Source organism: Manacus candei, unplaced genomic scaffold (assembly GCF_025592945.1).
Source record: "Manacus candei isolate 608988 ecotype Guabito, Panama unplaced genomic scaffold, ASM2559294v1 h1tg000014l, whole genome shotgun sequence".
NCBI classification, from domain to species: Eukaryota; Metazoa; Chordata; class Aves; order Passeriformes; family Pipridae; genus Manacus; species Manacus candei.
Window position 1 is genome coordinate 77,861,924 of NW_026138062.1, and position 23,308 is coordinate 77,885,231.

The 23,308-nt window shown below is 59.9% G+C and overlaps 2 protein-coding genes across 2 annotated transcripts; one reads left to right on the forward strand and one right to left on the reverse strand.

Annotated features, from left to right (window-relative positions):
• Positions 1–698: 698 nt before the first annotated feature.
• ARRB1 (arrestin beta 1) lies at positions 699–12,950 on the forward strand. The gene is made up of 17 exons (XM_051779429.1): positions 699–877; positions 5,853–5,883; positions 6,450–6,510; positions 6,982–7,026; positions 7,360–7,556; positions 7,662–7,721; positions 7,841–7,908; positions 8,300–8,435; positions 8,514–8,598; positions 8,681–8,753; positions 9,096–9,233; positions 9,429–9,512; positions 9,698–9,721; positions 10,566–10,636; positions 10,914–10,965; positions 11,621–11,728; positions 11,834–12,950. The coding sequence occupies exons 1-17, from the start codon at positions 858–860 to the stop codon at positions 11,871–11,873; spliced, it is 1,293 nt and encodes a 430-aa protein (XP_051635389.1). The 5' UTR covers positions 699–857; the 3' UTR covers positions 11,874–12,950.
• A 2,305-nt stretch (positions 12,951–15,255) lies between these two features.
• WDR73 (WD repeat domain 73) lies at positions 15,256–19,144 on the reverse strand. Its single transcript, XM_051779433.1, has 8 exons — positions 19,078–19,144; positions 18,880–18,947; positions 18,646–18,734; positions 18,348–18,436; positions 17,709–17,776; positions 17,251–17,415; positions 16,202–16,576; positions 15,256–15,646 (listed from the first exon to the last, which is right to left on the reverse strand). The coding sequence occupies exons 1-8, from the start codon at positions 19,116–19,118 to the stop codon at positions 15,432–15,434; spliced, it is 1,110 nt and encodes a 369-aa protein (XP_051635393.1). The 5' UTR covers positions 19,119–19,144; the 3' UTR covers positions 15,256–15,431.
• Between the last annotated feature and the right edge of the window lie 4,164 nt (positions 19,145–23,308).

Here is a 23,308-nt window from a genome sequence, read left to right on the forward strand (position 1 = left end):
GTGTCCATGTGTGTGCGCGTGTGTGCGTCTGTGTCTCTGTGTGTCCCCGCCCGTGTGTGTGTGTCCCTGTGTCTGTGTCCCCGTGTCTGTGTCCCCGTGTTTGTGTCTGTGTCTCTGCGTGTGCGTTCGTGTGTGTGCATCTGTGTCCCCTTGTGTGTGTGTCCGTGTGTGTGTCTGTGTGTCCGTGTGTATGTTCCTGTGTGTGTTTGTGTCCCTGTGTGTGTCCGTGTGTGTCTGTCCGTGTGTCCCCGTGCCTGTGTGTCCCTGTGTGTGTGTGTCCCTCTGTGTGTATGTGTGTCCCTGTGTGTGTCCCTCTGTGTGTGTGTCCATGTGTGTGTCTGTGTGTCCCTCTGTGTGCGTGTCCGTGTGTCTGTGTGTCCCTGTGTCTGTCTGTGTGTCCGTGTGTGTGTCTCTGTGTCCCCGCGCAGCCCCCCCGCCGCCGTTCCCCGCCCTTTCCCCCCTCCCCGTCCGTGCCCCCCCGCCCGGGGCCGCCGCTCGGGGGCGGGCGGAGGCGGCGGCGGCGGCAGCGCCCGCACCGGAACCGGGACGGGCCGAGCCCTGCCGAGCGCCTCCGAGCGGCCCCGAGCGCCTCCGAGCGGCCCCGAGCCCTTCCGAACCGGCACGAGCGGTTCCGAGCGCCTCCGAACCGGCCCGAGCGCCGGCCTCCCGGCCCGAGCCGAGCGGTTCCGAGCGTTGCCGAGGCGGCCCGAGCGGTTCCGAGCGGGCCCGAGCAGGGCCGCACCGGGCCGCACCGGGCCCCGCGCCCGCCCCGCGCCGCTCCCGCCGCCGCCGCACAGCCAGTAATTTTCCAAGCCCGGCCGGCGCTGCCCGGCTGAGCCCGCAGGATCAGCGGGGCCATGGGAGACAAAGGCACCCGGTGAGTGAGCACCGGGACCGGCACGGAGCGGGACCTCCCGGGGGCGGCCCCGGGCGCGGCGGGGTGGGTGGGACGGGCGCTGCCCGCGGCCCCGCGGGGGCTGCCCCGGGTCCCCCCCTGCCCGTGTGCGGTGCCCCCGGGGGGCAGCGGGGACCCGGCGATGGCGGAGGGTGTTCGGGGGTCCGGTCCCCGCCCCGCCGGGGGTTCGGGGGGTGCTCGGGGGCGTCGCTGCTCCCTCCCCGTCAGATGCGGAGACCGGAGGGATCGGGGGGGGGTATTGGGGGGGGTCTCGCCCCCGTGACCCCCGGGGGACCCGGGTGCTGGTGTCACCCCCCTGCCTGTGGCACGTGCCAGCCCTGGAGCGCGGGGACACGACGTGCGACAGCTCCGTCCCACGGGAACGCTGCCGTGGGGATGCCGTGCTTTGGGGACCCCCCGGGCTCCAGGGGCAGAGCGTGGCAGGGACCCGCCGGGCTGCCCGTCCCGGGAAGGGGCTGTCGGGATTTCGGGGAGAGCCCGCTGACCCCTGCCGGCCCCTGCAGCTCTGACGCCCCCTCCCCGGCGGGGTCTGGCTGTTGGCCCCGCTGTGGCCGAGGGGTTGATGCTCCCGTTCCTCACCCCAGTCTCTTTCTGTCGCCATGGCCATTAATCGGGGAGGACCAGAGATTTCAGGGTGCTTCTGCTCACCCCTCAGCACCGCTGCCCTCTCCTTGCTCACCCCCTGTGTCCCCTGGGCATCGGGTTTAGGGGGCTGTGGTGCCGCCGCTGCCCTCGCCGTGCCCACGGCAGGAGGGAAGGATGGGGGGGTCCGGCCCTGCCGGGGCAGAACCTTCCAGAAACACTACAGCGTTTTGGGGTGGCAGGATGGGATTTGTGGGTTCCTGTTGAATCCCCTCAGCATTTTGGGGAGGGGTTGTCCCTGCTGGATGGGCTGCCTGGATGTTGGTGCCTCAGGCATGGCCAATACCATCTGCTTCCCCCTGGCTCAGCATCCCGAATCCTTGAGAGCCAGCAGGTTGCACCCCCGGAGCGGGCAAGTAGTCCCTCAGATCAGGGGGCTGGAGCACCCCTTGGGTTCCCCCCACCCCTGGGTGCAATCCCTGGGATGAGCTGGCTCAGCCCACAGATGTTTTCGGGTGCCGGGGGAAGGCGCTGAGCGGCATTCCCATCGGCATTCCCATCGGCAGGCATGCCAGCAGGAGGGGCAGGAGCTGATCTTCTCCCTGCCTACGCAGCGCGTACAGAGGGAGCTGGGGAGGGGAAGAATTAGGCTGACAAATCCTCCTTCGTCTCCAGTTTGGATCTCCAACCCCAAATCCACTTGGATTGGTCAGGAGGTCGAGCTGCAGGAGCTGATTTACCATCTGACACGCCAAAAGCCCATTTCTGCTGATTCCTTCTGTGCACCCCACTTTTCCTGGGAGCCACCGAGCCCTGCAGTGGGAAGAGCTGGAGGAAGCAGCTCCCTGGAGGAAACAGCAGAGCTGGTGGCTGTTGGCACCACTGATCATCCTTCCTGGCTCTTCCCGCCCAGCACCCAGCCAGGGCAGCCACTGCCCCACGTGGGATGCCTGGATGCTGGGCTTCCTGGCCGGTGGCTCGAGGGTGGTTTCCCGGTGGCTGGGAAGCTCTGTGGTGGTCCTGGTGCAGCAGAGTCCACCTTGGTTGGCACCAGGCACCCCTTGCACCCTTCCTGGCACCCCGTGGTCCCATCCAGCCCCTCTGCAGCATCCCAGTGTGCCAGGGCAGCCCAGTCCCTCTGCCATCCCATTCATTCCCTCAGATGAAGCCATAGGATCTGGGAGCAGGACAGGGATCTCCACTGGGAAGATAAGAAGCCCTGGAAGGTGGCCCAGGACAGGAGACTCCTGCTTCCTGGATGTTGTTTAGAGAGCAAACTCTGGTAATAACAGCAGGATCCAGACACATCCCGGATCCCACAGCCAAGGCGTTTCCTTGCCAAGGAAGTCGGTGGAGCTCCGACCTGGGTGGGGGATGCTGCTGCTGAGCCTGGCAGGGCTGGATGGGTGGATGGATGCAGCCGGGAGGGATGGATGCAGCGGGGATGCAGGATGCAGGACTGGGCCTGTGGGATGCTTTAGCTTTGGGATGGGCTGGCACGGTGCTCCGGGCTCATCCCGGCGTGGCTGGCATGGAGCCACCGGCCGCCACCGCGGGGTTGTGCCGGAGCGTGTGATGTGGTTACTGGCAGCTCCTTATCCCTGGAGGTCCCTTCTAACGTGGCTCTGGCTAATTAGAGCCGCCTGCCAGCCTCGTTAGTGTGAGAGCCAGTGAAAACCATGGGTCCTCCGCCCTGGGTTCAAAGGCAATTGATGGTGTTGCCATCAGACCCTGCTCCAGTGCCCAGGGGAATCAAATCCTCATAAATCTTCCCAGCCGAGATCCAGTGGACCCCACTCAATTATTGGCCACCTAATAAAGCCATCGTTAGCCCTGGCCGGGTGCCTAACGAGCTCATTAAGGGATGGGATCCATGGCAGGGAGAGGGCAGGAGAGTGGAATCTGGCTGTGCGGCAGCGCGCCAGGGTCTCGGGGGGCACGGGGCCTGCCAGCCCGTGGCGTGGGGCCCCAAGTCCCTGATGGGCAGCGGCGGCCGCCACTTCCTGCCTCGTGTCTCCAGTGTTTCGACACCAGGAAGGGCTGGAGGGGGAGGGATGGCTTCACGCTTCCTCCTTCCCTCCCTCCGGATCCGGTGGCGGGCGAGGGTCACCCCCCTGGCAGCAAGAGGCCACCGTGTCCCCACATGCCCCTTCCCTTCTCTCACGGGTGCTTCTGGAAGCACCTGGCTGCTGGGATGTGAATCTGGGGAGATCCGAGCTCCTGCACCCATGGGGTGGGGCCAGGCAGGGCTGGTGCACCCACAACGTGGGGCTCAGGCTCTGTGGGGCTCCTGCAACCATAATAGGGAGCTGTGTGGGCATCCCGTACCCCCAGTGTGTGGTCTTGAATTCTGTGAAGCTTCTGCACCCATAATATGGGGCTTCTGCATCCCCAGTGTGGGGCTGTTTGGGGCTCTTGTGCCCACGGGGTGGGGCTGTGCAGGCCTTGAGCTGTGTGTGGCTCCTGCACCCTCAGTGTGGGGCTGTGTGTGGCTCCTGCACCCGCAGTGTGGGGCTGTGTGTGCCTCCTGCACCCGCAGTGTGGGGCTGTGTGTGGCTCCTGCACCCCAGTGTGGGACTGTGTGTGCCTCCTGCACCCCTAGTGTGGGGCTGTGTGTGCCTCCTGCACCCGCAGTGTGGGGCTGTGTGTGGCTCCTGCACCTGCAGTGTGGGGCTGTGTGTGCCTCCTGCACCCCAGTGTGGGGCTGTGTGTGGCTCCTGCACCCCAGTGTGGGGCTGTGTGTGGCTCCTACACCCCAGTGTGGGGCTGTGCAGGTCTCAGGTTCCTGCCCGGCGTGGGGCAGTGCCAGGCAGGGTGGTGAGGCTCAGCTTCCCGCAGCGCCCGCCATCGATCTGCTCTCACCAGATTCATTAGTGGCTCCATCGGTGTCCCGAGGGCTGGGAAGGAGCATCGCCCCGTCCCCGGGGGGCTGGAAGGCACACCCGCTGAGCCTCCAGCCTTGGACGCCTTTTCTGGGGCTTCCCGGCACAGCTTGGGTTGGGATCCAGCGTGCTGGATGCTCTCCGGGGTCTCCTCTGTGTCTGGGCTGCTGGGGAAGTGTGGGGTGACACGGGGGTGACAGGCTGGCAGGGGATGTTCCCCATCCTGCTTTTCTGTACCGTGTTTATGGTCCTGGAAAACCCCGCTGTGGGTTGCTCTGGCTCTCAGGAGGATTCATCCATCAACCCTCCATCCCCGGCTCTGGAGGCTGGGTGCTCTGATCTCCCAAGGCCTTCAAACCCAATTGTGGGGTGCTCATGCCCTTCTGTGGCAAGTTGGGCTCTTTATCCCCCCAATTTTTTAACTGGAGCAGCATTCCCATGAATTCCATCTTTCCTCTCACCGGTGCAGGGTCGCACCCTCACCGCGGTGCCCATAAACCCTCATGACAAACATCCCACCGCGGAAGTGCTGTCCCATCTCGGCTGGGAAAAGTCAACCCCCACCACTCTGCAAGGAAAAGGCGCCTGGGAAGGGCCGGTGGGATGTTCCTGACATTCCCAGTGGCTTGGCTCAGCCAGCAGAGTGTCCCAATGTTTTGTGTGCCTGGCAGAGTGTTCCTGAGGCTCGTCTGGGGGTGAGGGAATAAGGGGCCTGGGGGACCCAAAACCACACACTCACTTATCTGGGCTGGATCCTGCTTCCTGGGCAGAGCTTGGCCAGGCCACGCTGGGCTCCACAGCTCTCGAGGGGGTGGGATGTGGGGACGTGGGGATACAGGGATGTGGGAATGCAGGGACACACATGTGCAGGGATATGGGGATGCTGGGATGTGGAGAGGCAGGGATGCAGGGAAGCAGGGACACAGGATTTCAGGAATATGGGGATGAGGGGCGTGCCCACACATCTCCTGGTACATCCCAGCCCATTGCCAGGGTGATGGTCAGGTGGTCACCCCGGAGTGGCACTCTCTGGGCCGTGTGGGATGGCCGAGGGCCTGTCACCCCGGAGCAGCCCTGGGCATTTTGGCAGAGCCGAGCAGCTGCCCTGGGAAATTGTTTTTTCCAGCCTGAACCACCACTGCTAATCTTCCCGGATGGTTTTAATGGAATTTAAAGGCGAGGAGGGATTATCCGAGGAGAACCCATTATGGGTGGCTTCGTGCCAGGGCAGGCTCTGAAATCCAGCAGCGCCGGGCGAGGGAGCCCTGCCTGCCCCTGCCCGCTCCCTGCCTGCAGCAGGCAGGCTGGGAATGCTCTGGCATTCCTGCCGGTGGCATGTTGGACCCACGTCCTTCTCCCGTGTCTCTGTGGGATCTTGCAGAGGGAATTTGGGGGGTGTCTGGGGGCTGTTCCCATAGGATGGAGGATGAGGGTGCCTCCTCCAGCACTAACCCCCCTTTGCTGTTTTGCAGGGTGTTTAAGAAAGCCAGTCCCAACGGGAAGGTAAGGGGCACACGGCAGGGCAGCCTTGGGGGGCACAGGCATGGCTGGGAGTGGGGACAGGTCCCTGCACCCCAAAGCTGCCCTGCCGTGGCAGCGGGAAGGGAGACTGAGGCACAGTGGGGTTCGGGGGGGGCTTGTCCCAGGTCGGGGTTGAGCAGATGGGTTTTGGGGTGCTGGGGTGCAGGCAACCCTGCTTGTGGGGTTTTGGGTCTGGCAGCAGGGGCTGACGGCACCAGCCTGGCAGCTGCCTGCCCTGTGCCTCAGCTTCCCCATCAGGAGAAAGGTGGGAAGGTGGCACCTGGGGGCTCATCTCTGTCCCACAGCGGGGGGGACAAGCCCTTAGGGTACCACCCAAGTGTCCCCAGATACAAAGTTTCTCCAGCTCTGGGGACAGGTGGAGGGGTTCCAGGCTCTGCCTGGGATGGAGGGGAGTTGGCTTTTGGGTGCCAAAGGGATGGGGTGACACATGGGGATCGTGGGGAACACGGACCTCAGTGGGTGGTTGACTACATGGGGGGACCCTGGGGGCTGCTCTGGACACCCCTGACCCCCTGTTTCCCCCACAGCTCACTGTCTACCTGGGGAAGAGGGATTTTGTGGATCACATCGACGTGGTGGACCCCGTGGGTATGTGGGGGCAGGAGGGGGGGGCTCAACTGGGGGAAGACACACATGCTGGGGTGGGCTGGACCTGTCTGGGAGGAAGGATTTTGGGGAGCAGAAAACAGCTGGTTTGGGATAATATTCATGTCCCCCTGTGGCTTTGCATGTGCCCTGGGTGTGGTGGGTGCCGACTGTCCCCCTGCTGCCAGCGTGTCCCTCCCCAGCCCCAGCTGGCAGCTTGGAGGTGATGCCTCTCTGTGTAAAGGAGGGGCAAGTCCCCCCTTAACCTTGCTGGTGTCCCCCCAAACCTTGCCTATACATCCCCCACTAACCCTACCAGCGTGTCCCCTGACCCTGACAGTGTGTGTGTCCCCTCCCAGCAGCATCCCCTGACCCTGCTATCATGTCCCCTAACCCTGCCATGGTATTCCCTGGCCCTGCCAGTGTGTCCCCGTGTCCCGGTGATGTGTCTCTGACCCGGCTGTTCCCTTGCAGATGGAGTGGTGCTCGTGGATCCCGAATACCTGAAGGAGAGAAAAGGTAACAGCTCCCCTCAGGATCGCTGGGGCCACAGAGGTCGTGCTGCCACAGGGGGTGGCTGGTATCCTCATGTAGTCCTACCCAGGCATTGGCATCTCCCAGCCCCGTGTCCCCACGGAGGGTGCCCTGTCCTGTGGAGGACGGGAGTGCTGTGGTGGGCACCCCAAGGCACAGGTGGCTGCTGCATCCCCGTGTCCCCACCACGGCACGTCCTCAGGCCACCACTGCTTCCCGGCGCCGGTGGGACTGGCATGAGCCCCCACAGATCTCCCCGTGGTGCCCCCCTGGCACATGGATCTCCCCAGGCACCCCCTGCCCTTGTCGCCCTGCCAGTGTTCGTGACGCTGACCTGCGCGTTCCGCTATGGCCGTGAGGACCTGGACGTGCTGGGGCTGACCTTCCGCAAGGACCTGTTCGTGGCCAACTCCCAGGCCTTCCCGCCCGTGCCCGAGGAGAAGAAGCCCCTGACGCGGCTGCAGGAGCGGCTCATCAAGAAGCTGGGCGAGCACGCCTACCCCTTCACCTTCGAGGTGGGGGCAGGGGCAGCACCCTGGGGCTGGAGGGGACCGTGACCCCTGCCCCAGGGCATTTCCTGCTTTCCAGCAGCCCCCCAAAAGCCCCTCTTTCCCCTCCAGATCCCCCCCAACCTGCCTTGCTCTGTCACGCTGCAGCCGGGCCCGGAGGACACGGGGAAGGTAAGGTCCCCCATGTTCCCGTGCCACCGGGCTGTGGTGGGTGGCTGCTGCTGGGGTCACCTCTTGGGGAGGTGCAAAGGAGTTTCCCTGCCTCCTTCTCCCCCCTTCCTGGTTTCCAGGCCTGTGGGGTGGACTACGAGGTCAAAGCGTTCTGTGCTGAGAACCTGGAGGAGAAGATCCACAAGAGGTGAGTGGAGAGGATCTGTCCAGCCTGGATGGGAGCGGCATCCCTGGGGTGCTGGCAGCAGGAAAGGGGCACCCTGCTTTGTTACCCACCTTGGGAGGGATGGGACTGGGATGGAGGTGTCCTCCAGGATGCACCTGCTCTCCAGGGTAGCGCTGGGTAAGAGATGATCCTGGGGCTGGGATGGAGACACTGTGCAAGCAGCCCAGTGGTTGCTGTGGGCAGCCTGGCCCGGCCATGGGGCTGCCCCCTTACAGCCCTGGTGGGCATCCATCTGAGGCCTCCCACAGCATCCTTTTGACACAGCAGACCAGAAGAAAAGAGGGATTTCACCCAAAATGGGCCAAGAAAGGGTGGTCTGCGAGCGCCTGGGTTCTCTGGCTGTGTCCTGCAGGAACTCGGTGCGCCTGGTGATCCGGAAGGTCCAGTATGCGCCGGAGCGGCCCGGCCCCCAGCCCATGGCAGAGACCACCCGGCAGTTCCTCATGTCAGACAAACCGCTGCACCTGGAGGCCTCCCTGGATAAGGAGGTGGGCGAGGACTGCGGAGGGGACGCTGGTGGGGTGACCCTGGGGACCTCACCTTCCCCCTGCTCTGCTGCCCTGCAGATCTACTACCACGGAGAGCCCATCAGCGTCAACGTCCACGTCACCAACAACACCAACAAGACCGTGAAGAAGATCAAGATCTCAGGTGAGGAGCAGGGCCACTCCCCCCCCAGTGGTGTCCCTGTCCCCATCTCTGTCCCGACCCCCATCTCTGTGTCTCGCCCCAGTGCGCCAGTACGCCGACATCTGCCTCTTCAACACTGCCCAGTACAAGTGCCCGGTGGCTGTGGAGGATGCTGAGTGAGTGACGGCTCCTTGGGGACATGAGGGGTCCCGGAGACCTCGGGGGACTCTTGGGGGAGCCTTGGAGATCTCCTGTCCCAGTGCAGCCCCAGTGGGACATTGCACTCAGCAAGCAGGAACTGATGGGAGGAACAGGGAGATGGAGACCTTCCTTCTGGTGGCATCCTGGGGACATGACCCTCTGCATCCCCCAGGAAGGAGATGTTCACCAGGCTGGGGCAGGGATGAAAATGTGTGGAGAAGTTAACCAAGCTGGGATGGAGGTGTCCAGGGTGACCCGTGGGGCTGTGGGGGCTGAGGGCAGCTGGGGCTCTGGCTGATGGTGGCTGTCATCTCCAGCGATATGGTGGCCCCGAGCTCGACCTTCTGCAAAGTCTACACCCTGACCCCCTTCCTCGCCAACAACCGGGAGAAGCGGGGGCTGGCGCTGGATGGGAAGCTCAAGCACGAGGACACCAACCTGGCCTCCAGCACGCTGTGAGCCCCTCCACCCCCCAGGGCTCCTGTCCCCCTGACAGCACGGGGGCAGGACCCGGCCCTGGTGGGCATCCAGCCCCTGTTCCAGGGGTGATGCTTGGGGTGGAGGAGACCCCGTGGGGGGACCTTCAGGATGACAGGGGGCCGGTCCCCATTGCTGTTCCCTCGCTGATGCCCACCTTCCCCTTCCTCCAGGTTAAGAGATGGAGCCAACAAGGAGATCCTGGGCATCATCGTCTCCTACAAGGTGAAGGTGAAGCTGGTGGTGTCACGAGGAGGGTGAGTGCCACACCTGCTCCCTTCCCTTGCTCTCCTTGGGGCTGGTCTGTGCTGCAGGTGGGGCCCATCACCCCTTAGAGCTCCCTTGGGACTCAGCAGCACACGGGGGGACACAAAAGGTGGGGGAGGCTGTGTGTCCTTGGGGGGATGGTGACTAATGTGTTGTCTCCTTTGACCCACGCCAGCCTGCTGGGAGACCTCGCCTCCAGGTAACGCCCCGCTCCCCTCAACACCCCACTGTCCCTGCTGCAGTCCCCCAGTGGCACCCCCAGCCCCTCAGGGTGCTGCCACCCTGGCCCCATGCTTGTCCTTGGGGTGCCACTGCGCTGGGGACACTGTCTCACCCAAAGCCAAAGCCTGGCAGAGGTGGGTCGGGGTGGTGGGGCTGGGGATGCTGGCAGTGTTTGGACCCTGCATCCCCCTCCCCAGACCAGAGAGAGAGGCAGTGGGTGCTGCTGGGGACTGTCACCAGAGCATGGAGGTGGCTCCTTGGGGCTGAGCATCTCTGGATGTGGGGAGGAGAGTCTCTGGAGCTTTCCAGGTCTCCATCCTCATGTTGCTCCCCGACCATGGGGTCCTGCAGAGACCACGGGGCCTGCTCGCCCTCCCAGGGGGACACTTTTCTGTCTGAGCCCCGTCCTACCCCTGTCCCTGGAGCAGCTCGGGCTGTCCCACCCTGCCACCCCCGTGCCTACTGAGCACTGGGAAACTCTGTGCACCTCCCATGGCACTGCCAGCCACAGCCTAAACCCAAGGGATTTGGATCCTTTAAGCTGCTAAAAGGCAGATTTCTGCCATGCTGCTCTCCCTCCTCGTGCCCCCCTACATCCCGGGGGGGCTGTGCTGATCCCCGCTGGGGTCAAGCTCAGCCAAGAGGCACGAGAGCTGCCGAGTGGCTCTGCGGGGGATAACATGGGGTTTTAGCAGCTTTGTGGGCTCTGCAGCGGCTGAAATGGCGGGTGCTGTGCTGCCCTTGCCCCCCACCCCCAGATCTGTCCCACCCTGCCTGCAGAGTGCAGGCAGGCCCGTGCTTTACCCCGGCATCTCTTGCAGCGACGTGGCGGTGGAGCTGCCCTTCACGCTGATGCATCCCAAACCCCGGGAGGAGCCGGCACACCGGGACAGTGAGTGCCCTGGGGGACGGGGGCAGCATCCTTGGGGGGCAGGTGGGGGCACAGGGGGCCACTGAGGGTGCGTGGAGGGCGATTTTTGGCTCCTATTGAGCCTGTGGTGACCTGTTCACTGGGTCTCAGGGTTAAAACCATGGGGGTGCCCCCATTACCCTGGTGCAGCCAAACCTTGGGGGTGTTGCACCCACCCAATGGGACAGTGGTGATGACCCTAGGGGGGGTGTGTGGGATGGCAGCGACCACCCTGTGACTGTGCCATCCCTCTGTTCAGTTCCAGAGAACGAAGCGCCCATAGATACAAATCTGATAGAGCTCGATACAAAGTAAGAGACTAAAATACCCCCCTGCCCCGAGTTCCCATGTTCTGTGTGGGAATACGGGATGTTGGCAGCGGTTGCATGGCACCCCCTAACGCGCTAATGCCCGCCGTGCCATGGCATCAGCACGTGTGACTAACCCCCCTGCACGTCACCTGTAATGCATGACACACGCCATCCCCCTCTCTCTTCTCTCCTCCCTCGCCCTTCCCTGCATGGCTTTCCAAAAAACAGGAGAAACCGCAGTAAGAGCCCGCTGGGGTCGTGTGTTGGGATGGGAGGGGATTGTCCCCATGGTGTCCCCTGGGGCTGGTGGTGTGTTTGGGAGGTTCTGGGGTGCTTCACCCACCCAGCTCCTCCCTGCAGGGCTGTGGTCCCTCTGGAGTGGGGCAAACGCTGCTGATGGCCCTGGTGATGCTGCACCTGCTGCTCTGGGGCCCTGCATCCTTCCCTGGGGGGCTTGGGGGCTTTTTTTGTGTGCATTGCCCAACAATTAACAGAGCTTTGAGAACTACGGCTGTTTGCTGAAGGACGGGGGGGCTCAGGAGCCCCCTGGGCTGCTGGAACACCATGGGGGTGCAGGCTGAGCTGTGCAGTGCGGGAGGGGGGCTCCCTCGCACCCCACCTTCCCCCGTCACGCCCCGTCCCCGTGTGCCCCCAGTGACGACGACATCGTGTTCGAGGACTTCGCCCGCCAGCGACTCAAAGGCATGAAGGACGACAAGGAGGACGAGGAGGAGCGGACAAACTCCCCGCAGCTCAACGACAGATAAGCGAGCTCCCCCCCGCTCGCCGCCCCGCCGCAGGGACACCCCTACATTAGGCTGCTTCTCTTTTCTATAATTAATTAATTAATTTTGTTTTCTACCTGTACCGGGAGCCTACGGATCGCCCGATGGCCACAGGACCTATAACCGTCCAGCTGTGCCGTGTTGTCACTCTTCATCCAGCTGCCAGAGCTGCTGTTTCCCGTGCAGGGCACGGCTGGGGGGTGCTGGAGGCAGGGGGGCTCGCTCTGACCCCGTCCCCGTCCAGCCCCCTGCCACTTCCCATCCCAGAGCCCTTTCCTATGAGCTGCCTCTTTTATGTGTTTTATATAAGCCCAGTCTCAACACCAGTTTGCTATGGGGAGGGGGGGTTGCAGCAGAACAGGGGGGGTGTCTTTTTTGGGCAGCCTTCTCATGGGAAAGGGCACCTGTGCACCTTGGTGTCCCCTCCTCTCCCCCACGGCCAGTCCCCCCTGTCCGGCCCTGCTGCATGTGATCCCTCCCTGGGATGCACGAGCCTGGCTTTGACTATGGCCCCTGCCCCAGCTGCTCCAAACCAAGCGGGTGGGCAGCACCCCCTGCTCTTCCCCCGAGCCCCCGAAGCGGCCGAGCCCAGGGGTCCTCCCAGCTGCATCCCTTTCCACAGCGGAGCTGCCAGGGCTGGGTCTCAAATGCCTCTTCACAGCCACGGCAGGGTCGTGGCGAAACAGCCTTGTCCCCAGCAGGGTGACACCAGGGATGCTTTGTTCCTCCCGAGCTGCAAAGCCCCCCTGGTTGATGTTTTCCTCTCCCTGCATGGGGTCCAGCACCCATTTGGGGTAGGGGAGAAGGGGAGCAGGGTGTTTGCCACCCTAATCAGTATTTCAACAGATTCTTGTGCCTCGCAGGTTTGGTGGTGTCTGGACCTCCCCCCAAAGGGTCTCAGGTCTCCCACCACCCTCTGAGAGGCCATTCCCAGTATTTATTGTGCTGTTGCAATCAGCGTTGTCATCTGAGAGCATTCTGGGGGATAGCTCCATCCCCCCCTCCCAGTCTGTGGGGTGCTGAGCTGAGCCCCCACCCCCCACCCGTTATTTTTGGGTAAAGCTGAGGGGCAGCGTGGTACTTCTTTTTGTAAAGTGGTTCCTTTGTACTGATCATTGATACTGGCTGCTTTGGTTTCTTCACCCTGTCTGTGATGTTTCTGTGTTCTGTCGAATAAATTATTCTAGTTTATTAAACTCAGAAAAAAAAAAAAAAAAAGAAAAAATGATAAAATAGTCCCGGCCTGAACACTTCTGTTGGCTCAGGACAGGGGAGCTGGCACAGGCAGAAAGTCCCACAGTCATGGAATGGTTTGGGTTGAGAACAACCTTAAAGCTCCCCTCACCACGCTGATGCTGTGGGGACAGAGAGACCGTCCTTAAGTCGGTCCATCTCAGGGTGTCCACGTTTTTGCTGGAGGCAGGAGCTGTCCCAGCCTTCCCCACCAAGGACAAACCTGGCTCCAGCAAAGCCAAGGTCTCCAGTCACACAGCTGGACTCTGACCCCACACGGGCTGCTGGGGGCTCCACGTGGTGCATTCCTGGGAGCAAGGTCCCCACTGCCCACTGTGATTTGCAGGGTCACGTTTACAGGGAGGTCCCCCCGTGCGTAATCCCTTCCCACAGCAGCTCTTGAGTACGTCATAGTTGGGACATCTCCAGTCTCCTGTTGAATCTGGTTCAAGCTGGACAAGAAGGCTTAAGTTATTTTGGGAGAAAAAAGGGAAGTTTAGATGGGAACAAACCATGCTGTTGCTTAAGCCCCATTTCTTTTGAAAGCCAAGCAAATTCGGTTCCCTGTCCTCGCTGAGCTACCTGCATCACCATGGTGTGGGAGGGATCAGCTGCTCCACCACATCTGGCAAAAGAGGCAGTGAGGAAGCACCTCGGGTGCTGGGAAGGCTCCAGTGGTCTTCTCTCCTCCTCAGAGCCCACCTCCTCCATGGCCAGACCTTCACCCTGTGGGTGTTTTCCCCAGGAAGGAAGAGCCACAGCAGCCGAGCTCTGCACCTTCTGTTTGCCAAACCAACTGCTCCAGGGGTGCTTGAGGAAAACCCACCGAGCTCTAGGATCCCACTCTGGAAACTTCATGTCTGTGTACCCACAGGCTGCCTGGGGTTGCTGGGTTCTGGGGCTGCTGCAGGTCCCCACTGCGGGGCAGAAATGCCACCTCCTAAACTCAGGAGCCCAGAGGTCTTGCTGCAGGGGAAGGGCAGGCTCAGCTCTGCCACAGCAGGAAGGAACTGACTCAAGAGCAGATGGAGAGCCAGGAAGCCCTGGTCAGAACCCATTCCCCCCAGTCTGACTCTGGCTCAGCTGGACTGGTTTTGCTGTGGACCCTTGGGGGTGGAAACGAGGCTCAGTCATACGTGCAGGAGTACTCAGCTTCTCCAGGGCTCAAACAGGCTTTTCCCTTTGCTGCTGCTGGTGACAGACCCATGGCTTCAGTAGGTGACAAAGCATCAACCCCCTGGCCTCGGGCAGGACACTCTGCCCCCATTTCACATGCTGCCAGGGGAAGTTCTGGGAGTGGAGTGGAAGCACTGGCATGGCTTGTGCTGGGAGGAAGATGGAGCAGGCTCCAGCCTCAGGCACACAGCTGTTGCCATGGCACAGGTCAGTATAGCACATTCCCAGTGTAAGGTTTCCCCAGGTGCTCCTGAAGTACAGCCCTCACTGCACCTCACCTGCTTTCAGCCCCCCTTGTCCCAGCTGACACCACCCAGAGCAGCAGGGAGCCTTTTGCAGGCAGATTTTTTTCTCCCCAGGTAACACCTTGGTAACAGCGTGGGTGTTGCAGGAGTCATTGCCTGCTTCCTCAGCCCCGGAAATCACATCAGCTCCATCAAACCTGAACTTGCAGTTGGTGGGAAGAGAGCCAAAGGACACCAATGCCTGTCTTAGGCCAGGTGCTCTCAGGGTGCAGAGGGGGAGGGTAGAGCTTGGAGCAGGCTGGGGCTAGAAAGGTTGTTCCTGTTGCTCTGGCAGGCTGCAAGCAGGCTCTGTGGTCACACTGCAGCTTCCTGAGTGGAGGCTGCTGCTCGTGATACACGCACGTGACAAATGCCAACACCCCTCGGGGAGTGCAGCCTCCCCTCGGTGCTCTGGGCCTGGAAAACAGCGGGGAAATATCCCACAGAACAGCCTGTTTCCTCAAACTCCTGGTTTTTTAATCAAATCCCAGAATGGTTTGGGTTGGAAGGGATCTTAAAGCTCATCTCGTTCCACCCCCTGCCATGGGCAGGGACACCTTCCACTGTCCCAGGCTTCTCCAAGCCCCATCCAGCCTGGCCTTGGACACTTCCAGGGATGGGGTAGCCACAGCTTCTCTGGCCAACCTGTGCCAGGGCCTCCCCACCCTCCCAGGGAAGAATTTCTTCCCAATATCCCATCCAACCCCACTCACTGGCAGTTTGAAGCCATTCCCCCTTGTCCTGTCCCTCCAGGCCCTAGCCAGCACCACAAGCACAGCTCTCATCTGAAGGCTGGTACACAGGAGAACAAGTAGCACAACCAAAATTTTTACTATTAGTAAAATAGAACCTTTACAGTTGTTTCTGCTCACTACAACAGTCTCCAAACGGTATCTGCAGGCAGACAGACACCCCACAGCCCACACATCTAGAGCAGAGGCAGGAAACACGCCCCACCTCACCACAGCACCGTCTACCCACACTTCCCTCAGGGCTGAACCCAGTCCCAGACGTGCAGGGAACCGTCGCTCGCTGCAGACAGCACAGTGCGGGGTTTCTGCGGGTGCCACGTGTGCACAGTGACCAGGGCAGGGTCCCCACTGCCGCCCAGCACGTGGCCTTTGTGAACAAAGATGGGCTCTGCTTCCCTGCCAGAGCCGTCCCAGCTCTGCGTGTCATACACGTGCACAGTCCCATCAAAACCTTGGATAAAAAGGGAGTCAGAGAGCGCAGGGATTAACTGCTTTGCTCCGGTCTGGCTGGGCTCAGGCTCACCTCCCAGCAGGAACAAGGACAAACAGCCCAGACTGGGCTGTGAGAGCAGAGCAGCCATGCCTCCGAGGAGCACAGCTCAAGCAAACAGAGCCCAGGTCAGATCCCAAAAGCTTCTGGAGTGATGAGTGTGAATGTGCAAGGCTCTGGCCAGGAGGCAGCCCTGCTGCCCAGCTGGCATTATCAATGCCATGCCCTGCAGCCAGGCTGTCGTGGGCACTGTCAGGGCAGTGCCTGTGGTGGGCATGGGGACTTTGATCACCCGAGAAGGCAGCAGGCACCTCCCAGAACCCATCCAGGCCCCTTCTGGAGTTGCTGGGGAGAGGCAGCTGCAGAGCACAATCAGCTGGATATCCGCTGGCTCCAGGGGCAGCTCTGAACAGCCACCCCATCACTGGGGGGTTTTAGGTGGGGTGAACCGGGCCTTGACAAAAACACAAATCAAAAAAGCACCCAGAAAAGGAGATGTCTGCCCAAAGCACCTACCTGAAACGGCAAGGCAGCCTTGCAGAGCGGGAGCCCAGGACACGCACAGGAACTCGGCGCCCGAGCCGGGAGAGGGGACTCTGGCCGTGGCCGAGGCCAAGGGCTCAGAGGCTTTCCTGAGGTCCGTGAGGGTGAGGAGGCCCCTGCTCGAGAGGCGAGCCACGGGCTGGGCGCCCGTCCCCGAGCCCTGGGTGGCACAGGGGGTGCCCAGGCACCAGCGGTCCCCGGCGGGCGAGGCAGGAGCGGGCAGGGCCGTCAGGGCTCCCCGCGGCTGCCGCACGTCGGCCACGCAGAGCCGGCCCCGCACACAGCACAGCAGGGCCGTGCTGCCGTCCAGGAACGCCAGCCCCGCCAGCTCCTCACGGCACAGAGAGCCTGCAGGCAGAGCCGGGGCTCAGCACCGCTGCAGGGCCACACTGCAGGGCCACGCTGCAGGGCCAGGCTGCAGGGCCACGCTGCAGGGTCAGGCTGCAGGGTCAGGCTGCAGCCCTGCCCGGGGCAGCCAGCGGGGTGTACACTCAGCAGGCACAGCTCACAGCACACAGCACCCCAGGGGAGCTGCTGGAGGCCAGAGCAGGCCAAGGGGATGCTCCAAGGGCTGGAGCCCCTCTGCTCTGGAGCCAGGCTGGGAGAGCTGGGGGGGTTCACCTGGAGAAGAGAAGGCTCCAGGGAGAGCTGAGAGCCCCTTCCAGTGCCTAAAAGGGCTCCAGGAGAGCTGGCGAAGGACTTGGGACAAGGGATGGAGGGACAGGACACAGGGAATGGCTCCCACTGCCAGAGGGCAGGGTTAGATGGGATATTGGGAAGGAATTCCTGGCTGTGTGGGTGGTGAGGCCCTGGCACAGGTTGGCCAGAGAAGCTGAGGCTGCCCCATCCCTGCAAGTTGGACAGGGCCTGGAGCAACCTGTTCTAATGGAAGGTGCCCCTGCCCATGGAACCCTCTGGCACACACCTGAAGGCACCCGCTCAGTGGAACGTTTGCTACTCAAGCTTGCTTTGCCCAACCCTCCCAGCTCCAAACGATCAGACATTAGGCTTGCTTCGAATACCTGCTGTGTAGACATTTTTCCTCAGCTCCAGCTCTGTGATTTGGATGCTGTCCAGCGTTGAGCCATGAAGGACCCAGGGGGCTCTGGCTGAAATGGTGGCAATTTTCGCCCAGGGCTGCCCTGTGGCATTTTCTGTGGCTATGGTGCTCACAGATTTAATAACATCTGCCAGGAAGAGACAGAAACAGTTGCAGGACACATGGGGAGCCAAGCAACCCAGCAGATTAGGCTGTTTCACAACGACGCCTCACACAGCTAAAAGTGACCTACTAAACCAATAAGAAATCTTATCATGCCTGACCCCCTCTCCAGGATAAATTCCCTCTTTCCCACACATCCAGCATGGACTGACAACAAGCAGAACAAAATGCTTGGCAAGCTGTGAAGGGGGAGCTGGAGATGTTTGATGCAACGACTACACTGAGAAACCCTGTGAGCTCAGAAACACGTCCCCTTACCAGAGTCCTCTGCTGACACCTGCCAGACCTGGAGGGAGCTGTCGGGGGGGCCACTTGTCACCAGCAAGCTGAGGAAACAGGAAGGGTCTCACAAACCTCCTCAGGAGCAGAGAACAGTCTCGTTTACCCCAAATAAGACAAATTGGTCTGCTCCTCCTGTGAGCAGGAGCTTTGCCTCTGCTTGGAGCAGAACACGGGCTGGAAGGACCATAATCTTGTGCAGGGTGTTCCAACAGCCCAGGCAAACACAGCCCCAGGCAAAGGGCCTTTATGAGGATATCTTATGGGATATGATGAGGAGTGGCTGAGGGAGCTGGGGGGGCTCAGCCTGGAGAAAAGGAGGCTCAGGAGGGACCTTCTGGCTCTGCAACCCCCTGACAGAAGGGGGGAGCCGGGGGGGGGGGTTGGGCTCTGCTCCCAGGGAACAAGGGATAGGATGAGAGGGAATGGCCTCAAGTTGTGTCAGGGGAGGTTCAGGTTGGATATTAGGGAAACTAATTAGGGAAACTGGATATTCCCAACCCAGACTCGGGCTGCTCTCGGGGTTGGCAGCCCTGACCAGCTAGGTAGGGAAGCAGGTCTCTGTGGATAACTCCCCTTCCACCTCCAGTACTCCCTGGAAGGACCTGGAGACCATACCTGGTGTCTGGCACAGGTTTCAGGCTGTACACCGGGCGCTTTGAAAATCCACCACACTCCACCTTGAAGTCTCTCTCTGGACACAGGCCCTAGAGGGTAGAGGCAAAGCCACTTCTTCACACAGTGGCACATAACTTGGGCTCGGTTACCACAAGAAAAGGCAGAGACACGAGACACACTCTCAGTCCCTGGCCATGCCCCTGTCAGAGCAACGGGGAGCAGTGAAGGCCACCAAGCCCTGGTCCCTGAGGACACCAGGAGGGCAGAGAGGTCTGGTGCCCCCTGGCTGCACACCCACCTGTGCCTCCTTCGCCTGCAGCGCCGGCGGTGGGATCAGCTGCAGGATCTCGTTCCCACCGGACTGTCCGTACCCGGCCACAAAGACACCTTGGGGGTGGGCACGGCGGGTCAGGGACACAGCGGGGGCTGAGCCCTGCCCGGCCCTCCCTCCCTCCCTCCCTGAGGCACACCCGAGCTACGGCCCAGCCCACGGACCGCCGGAGCTCCAGCCCCCCTCCCGGCCCGCACTCACGGCTCCCGCGGGCCCATTCGATGACGCGGGTGGGCGCCTGGAGCTCGAAGGTGTGCAGGTCGCGGTACCTGCGGGGAGAGGGCGGGTGTGAGGCCGGCGGGGCGGGGGGATGCCGGGGGGGTGCCGGGGGGGTGCCGGGGGGATGCCGGGGGGGGGTGTGTGTGTGCGGGATCCGGGGGGGTCCCGGGGGTCCCTCACAGGCGCAGCGACTGCAGCAGCCACTCGTCCGCCGCCTCCATGGCAACGCCCCCGCCCGGCGCGCCCGGTGACGTCACGCGGCGGCGCGCAGCAGTGACGTCACCCGGGGCGGTGCCGCCGCCGCCATGACGGAGAAGGGCAGGAGTGACGGTGCCCGGTGTGACTGTGCCCGGCGCGACCTGGCCTTGGGCACCGCGGGATTGCATCCTCTGGGTACAGTCCTCCTGGAAGAAAACGGAACCCCAGTTAATATAAGTAACGTTTTGGAAAGGGAAAAAAAAAAAAAGGTTTCCTGTGGCTCGCTGTGGCTGTGCCGCTAAAGCGGCCCACGGATGATGCCCTCCAGTCTGTGTGTGTGCAGTAGTCCGGAGTCCGCACTGATTTTGAAAAAAAAAAAAAAAGAAAATATCCCAATAAATATGGAGTTACTTATTTTGCTGTGCAGAAGTTTTCTTTTCGCCCAAAATGAAGGAAAAAGGAACAGGGGGAAAAAAAACCCCAAAACAACGAAACCTGACCCAAGCCAGAAAGAAGGTGCTAGGTGCTAAAGAAGCAAATGAGTGAAATAAGTGATCAAACGTAGAATCATGGAAGGGCTCAGGCTGGAAGGGACCTCAAAGCTTATCTCATTCCACCCCTGCTGCCTTGGGCAGGGACACCTTCCACTGGAGCACGTGGCTCAAAGCCCCGTCCAGCCTCGTCCTGACAAAAAGGTTTAATAGAAATCTCAAGCTGCAAACCACATCATATAAATTATTGTATATATGTATATATATATGTGTAAAAGAGTGGCTTGTGCATATGAAAATGACTAAAACCTAGAAATGAGACGGAAATAGTTCCCCTGCAGACAGCTGTATCAGAATCGGAAATGAGCTGTGCACTCCGTGTGTTCGGGAGCGGAGAAACACAAAAGGGGACAGCGAAAGGGAAAAATGAATTCTTGTATCAATTTACATGACAAATATGTGCTGATTAGTACATGGGCTGACTAAGCTGTTCCTTTTTTTTTTTCCCCACACAAGATGTCACTGGGACAAAAGACTTATCAGCATCTACACGTAAAAATTAGTAGAAGCAGGAGATGGAAATATTCTTCCTCCCTGCTTATCTCCCCAGAGCCGGTGTGTGAGCTGAGCAATTAACAATTAATGTGAGAGACAGCACCCTCTGACACCAGGCAGCAAACCCAGCAGGTCCAGGCTGTGAGCTGATGGCACAGCCCCTCTGCTCTGGGACAGGCTGGCAGACCTGGGGGGTTCACCTGGAGAAGAGAAGGCTCCAGGGAGACCTGAGAGCCCCTTCCAGGGCCTAAAGGGGCTCCAGGAGAGCTGGAGAGGGACTGGGGACAAGGGATGGAGGGACAGGCCAAGGGGGAATGGCTTCTCACTGCCAGGGGGCAGGGTTAGATGGGATATTGGGAAGAAATTACTGGCTGGGAGGGTGGGGAGGCCCTGGCACAGGTTGCCCAGAGAAGCTGTGGCTGCCCCATCCCTGAAGTGTCCAAGGCCAAATTGGAGCAACCTGGGCTAGTGGCAGGTGTCCCTGCCCATGGCAGGGGGTGGAACGAGATGAGCTTTAAGATCCCCTCAACCCATCCCCTCCTGTGACTGTGTGATCCTGTGAAGACAGGGAGAGCTGGCACCCCTGGCACCCACCCTGGGCACCAGCTTGTCCCCGTGTTATTCATGCAGGAACCAGTTTCCTGCTCGGGCTGAAAGACCTGAGCATGCCATTTATTGTGGTGTATCCAGTAATTCAGTGGAGCTTTCCATGTCACTCAGTTTTGAGTACCTAGTGGTGGATGCACCGGCCCCTTGTAGGTGCATTCCTGCAGGAACAGCAGAGGATGGAAACTCTCGTGGTGCTTTGGAGGACTCGGAGCGAGAGGGAGGTGAAGGGACAGGTCAATCCCAACCACCTGCCAGGAAGCATTTAGTAACAACAATGTGTATTCCCAAGCAAGTGTTTTAAAGGGCTGATGTCAAAATTATCTTTACACTGGCTGGACTCATGTTTGAAGCAACTGAATGGTTGAAGTGGGTGTTACAGCACCGAGGAACACGTTGGTCCCTGGTGGAGTGGCTGCAGTCAGGCACAGATCAATCCTCTTTTTCCCAGGGCAGTGGCCTGCACAGGCAGCCAGTGGAGCAGAACAGTGACTGTTGCCACGTCATTAAAACTCACTGTGTTCAGGAGGTTTCTTACAGACATGAACAGATGTAGCATCACAGTTTGGTTGCAGGGATTAACTTTAAACTGAAAGGGGGAAGGGCTGGGCTAAGATAATATCTGGTGGTCACAGGGCAGAATCTGGAGACCAGGAACCTCCTGGAAGTGAACAAATAACTCTGGGTTTTCACAATGCAGAGTAAGCTTTAAAGCTCCTGAGCATACCTCAATGGCTGCAAAGTGGTGTTAATCAAACTAATCCAGAATTTCCGTCAAGTACAGGAACACGGAGCAATTATGCATTAGAGAAGGATTAGTGAACGTAATGGGTAATCAGGGTGAGAGCAGAGCGATCCAGAGGCAGAGCACAGCCGTGGGTGGGGTCTTCTTGGCAGCAGGGGTGTTGCCTGGCACTGCCCATGCCCAGCCAGCTCACTGCTGCAGGCTCCTCCACGTGCTCTGACCATTTCTTCACCGTTACATCTGACACCACAAAAACTGCCTCAAAGGGAGAACTGAGACATGTTAGCATTCCCCTGGCAGAGTTCCCAGGTGCTTTGATGGTAGGAGAGAGGAGGAGGAATTGCTTGCTCTCTCTCAGAGAAACAACCCTGTAAATGCTTTGGCTTTTGCAGAACTATGCATGGCTAAAAAAAAATGCTATTGCTGCAGTCATCTTAAGCATGAGGACTCACCTCTCTTCTCTGTTGAACAAATACCACTTTATTATTATTATTGTTATAAATTATCCTCTTGCCCTGGTAGGTTCTCAGTAAACTCAAGTGAAACTGTAGCAATTTATAAACCTGTGTTTCCGTCATGAGTGCTGATAGGTAATATTTTCATCTGAATGCTTCGTATTATTATCAGGAGGCAGCATCTCTGAATGTCACTCCTTATTTCGCTCACCCAGTGCAATCACGGTGTGCTGGCAGGGCCCAGGCTGTCTCTATAAATAATCCACACTCCAAGGTACAAAAATAACACTTTGTCTCAGCTCTGTCGAAAGCAGGAGCAGCAATGACAAAAGTTCTCACAAGCTCTAAGAGCATTTGCAAATCAAAGCAAATAAACTATTTTTTCTGACCCACCTGTTTCTGAAAACAACTGTGTCAGTCACATCCAATACCAAACGATGTCAGAGCAAACGGATTTCCTTCAAAAACATGGAAACCGAGTTTCTCAACAGCAAAGAACCAGCAGAGGTGTGCATTTCCACATTGCTAAAGCATTTTGGTGTGTAATTTAGGCAAACTGGAGCAGGACAATTTAGGTTTGCTCACCATAAGGTGGGACTGGGGGGGGGCCTTCACTACCTGCAGATGTGGTGAAGTAACGAGGAGAAAAAGAAGCTGAGCCCACACAAGCCTGGAAAACTGGTGCTCAGAGCTTGCAGCTTCTTCTGCTTGATGTAATTCTCATCTATTTTTTGTTTCATATAAAACTGAGACGAAGGTTTGGAGCAGAAAACACATTATGGGAATGCAATGCCTTGTACAAGGCAGCTGCCTGACTCTCTGGATATTAGGATAATGCTATTGCCGAAGATAACAAATAATATTAGTTGAAAATGGTTTCTAGCTCTTAGGCAAAATTATTGTATTGTCAGATGTGATGAGTGAGGGAAGTGGAAGGGGGTTTAGCGTCCCATCTTGGCAGTTATGTGATATTGTTCTGCATGCTGCCTGCAAGCCTCTCCACCCTCCCTGCTCCAACCTTGCTGTTGGACACAGGTGTCAGGAGCCAGCTGAGGCGTTGGCTTCCCTCCTGAGCAGCCAACAGCATTTCCAGCTGAAAGGGTCCAGCTCCTCAGGGTGAAGGAACAGGTCCCACTGTACAAGGGGAAAATGGTTTCTAAGCTGTGCAAGAGCCTTTGGGTGGGTTTTCTTCTCTCATGTAGCCATGCTGGCAAAGAGGGGCTGCCCTCGGGCTGCTCCCCTCCCTGCAGACTCCTCTCCTGCTCAAGAGGTCCAAGGAAGGTCCCCTCCTCCTCGAGGCTGAGTCCCAAAGATCCTGCAAGAGGGGACACAAGTCCAAATCGTGGTTAAACAATCTTACA

What these genes read in the sequence shown, in the direction of transcription:
- WDR73 (XM_051779433.1), bottom strand. Translation starts at nt 19,118, where the DNA reads ATGGAGGCGGCGGACGAGTGGCTGCTGCAGTCGCTGCGCCT. An exon ending in CTGCTGCAGTCGCTGCGCCT is followed by an intron (nt 18,948 to 19,077) that starts GTGAGGGACCCC and finishes CTCTCCCCGCAG; the next exon opens with GTACCGCGACCTGCACACCT. An exon ending in AGGCTGCCTTGCCGTTTCAG is followed by an intron (nt 15,647 to 16,201) that starts GTAGGTGCTTTG and finishes TTTTTATCCAAG; the next exon opens with GTTTTGATGGGACTGTGCAC.
- ARRB1 (XM_051779429.1), top strand. Translation starts at nt 858, where the DNA reads ATGGGAGACAAAGGCACCCG. An exon ending in CTGGTGGTGTCACGAGGAGG is followed by an intron (nt 9,513 to 9,697) that starts GTGAGTGCCACA and finishes GACCCACGCCAG; the next exon opens with CCTGCTGGGAGACCTCGCCT. An exon ending in GGAGCCGGCACACCGGGACA is followed by an intron (nt 10,637 to 10,913) that starts GTGAGTGCCCTG and finishes CCCTCTGTTCAG; the next exon opens with TTCCAGAGAACGAAGCGCCC.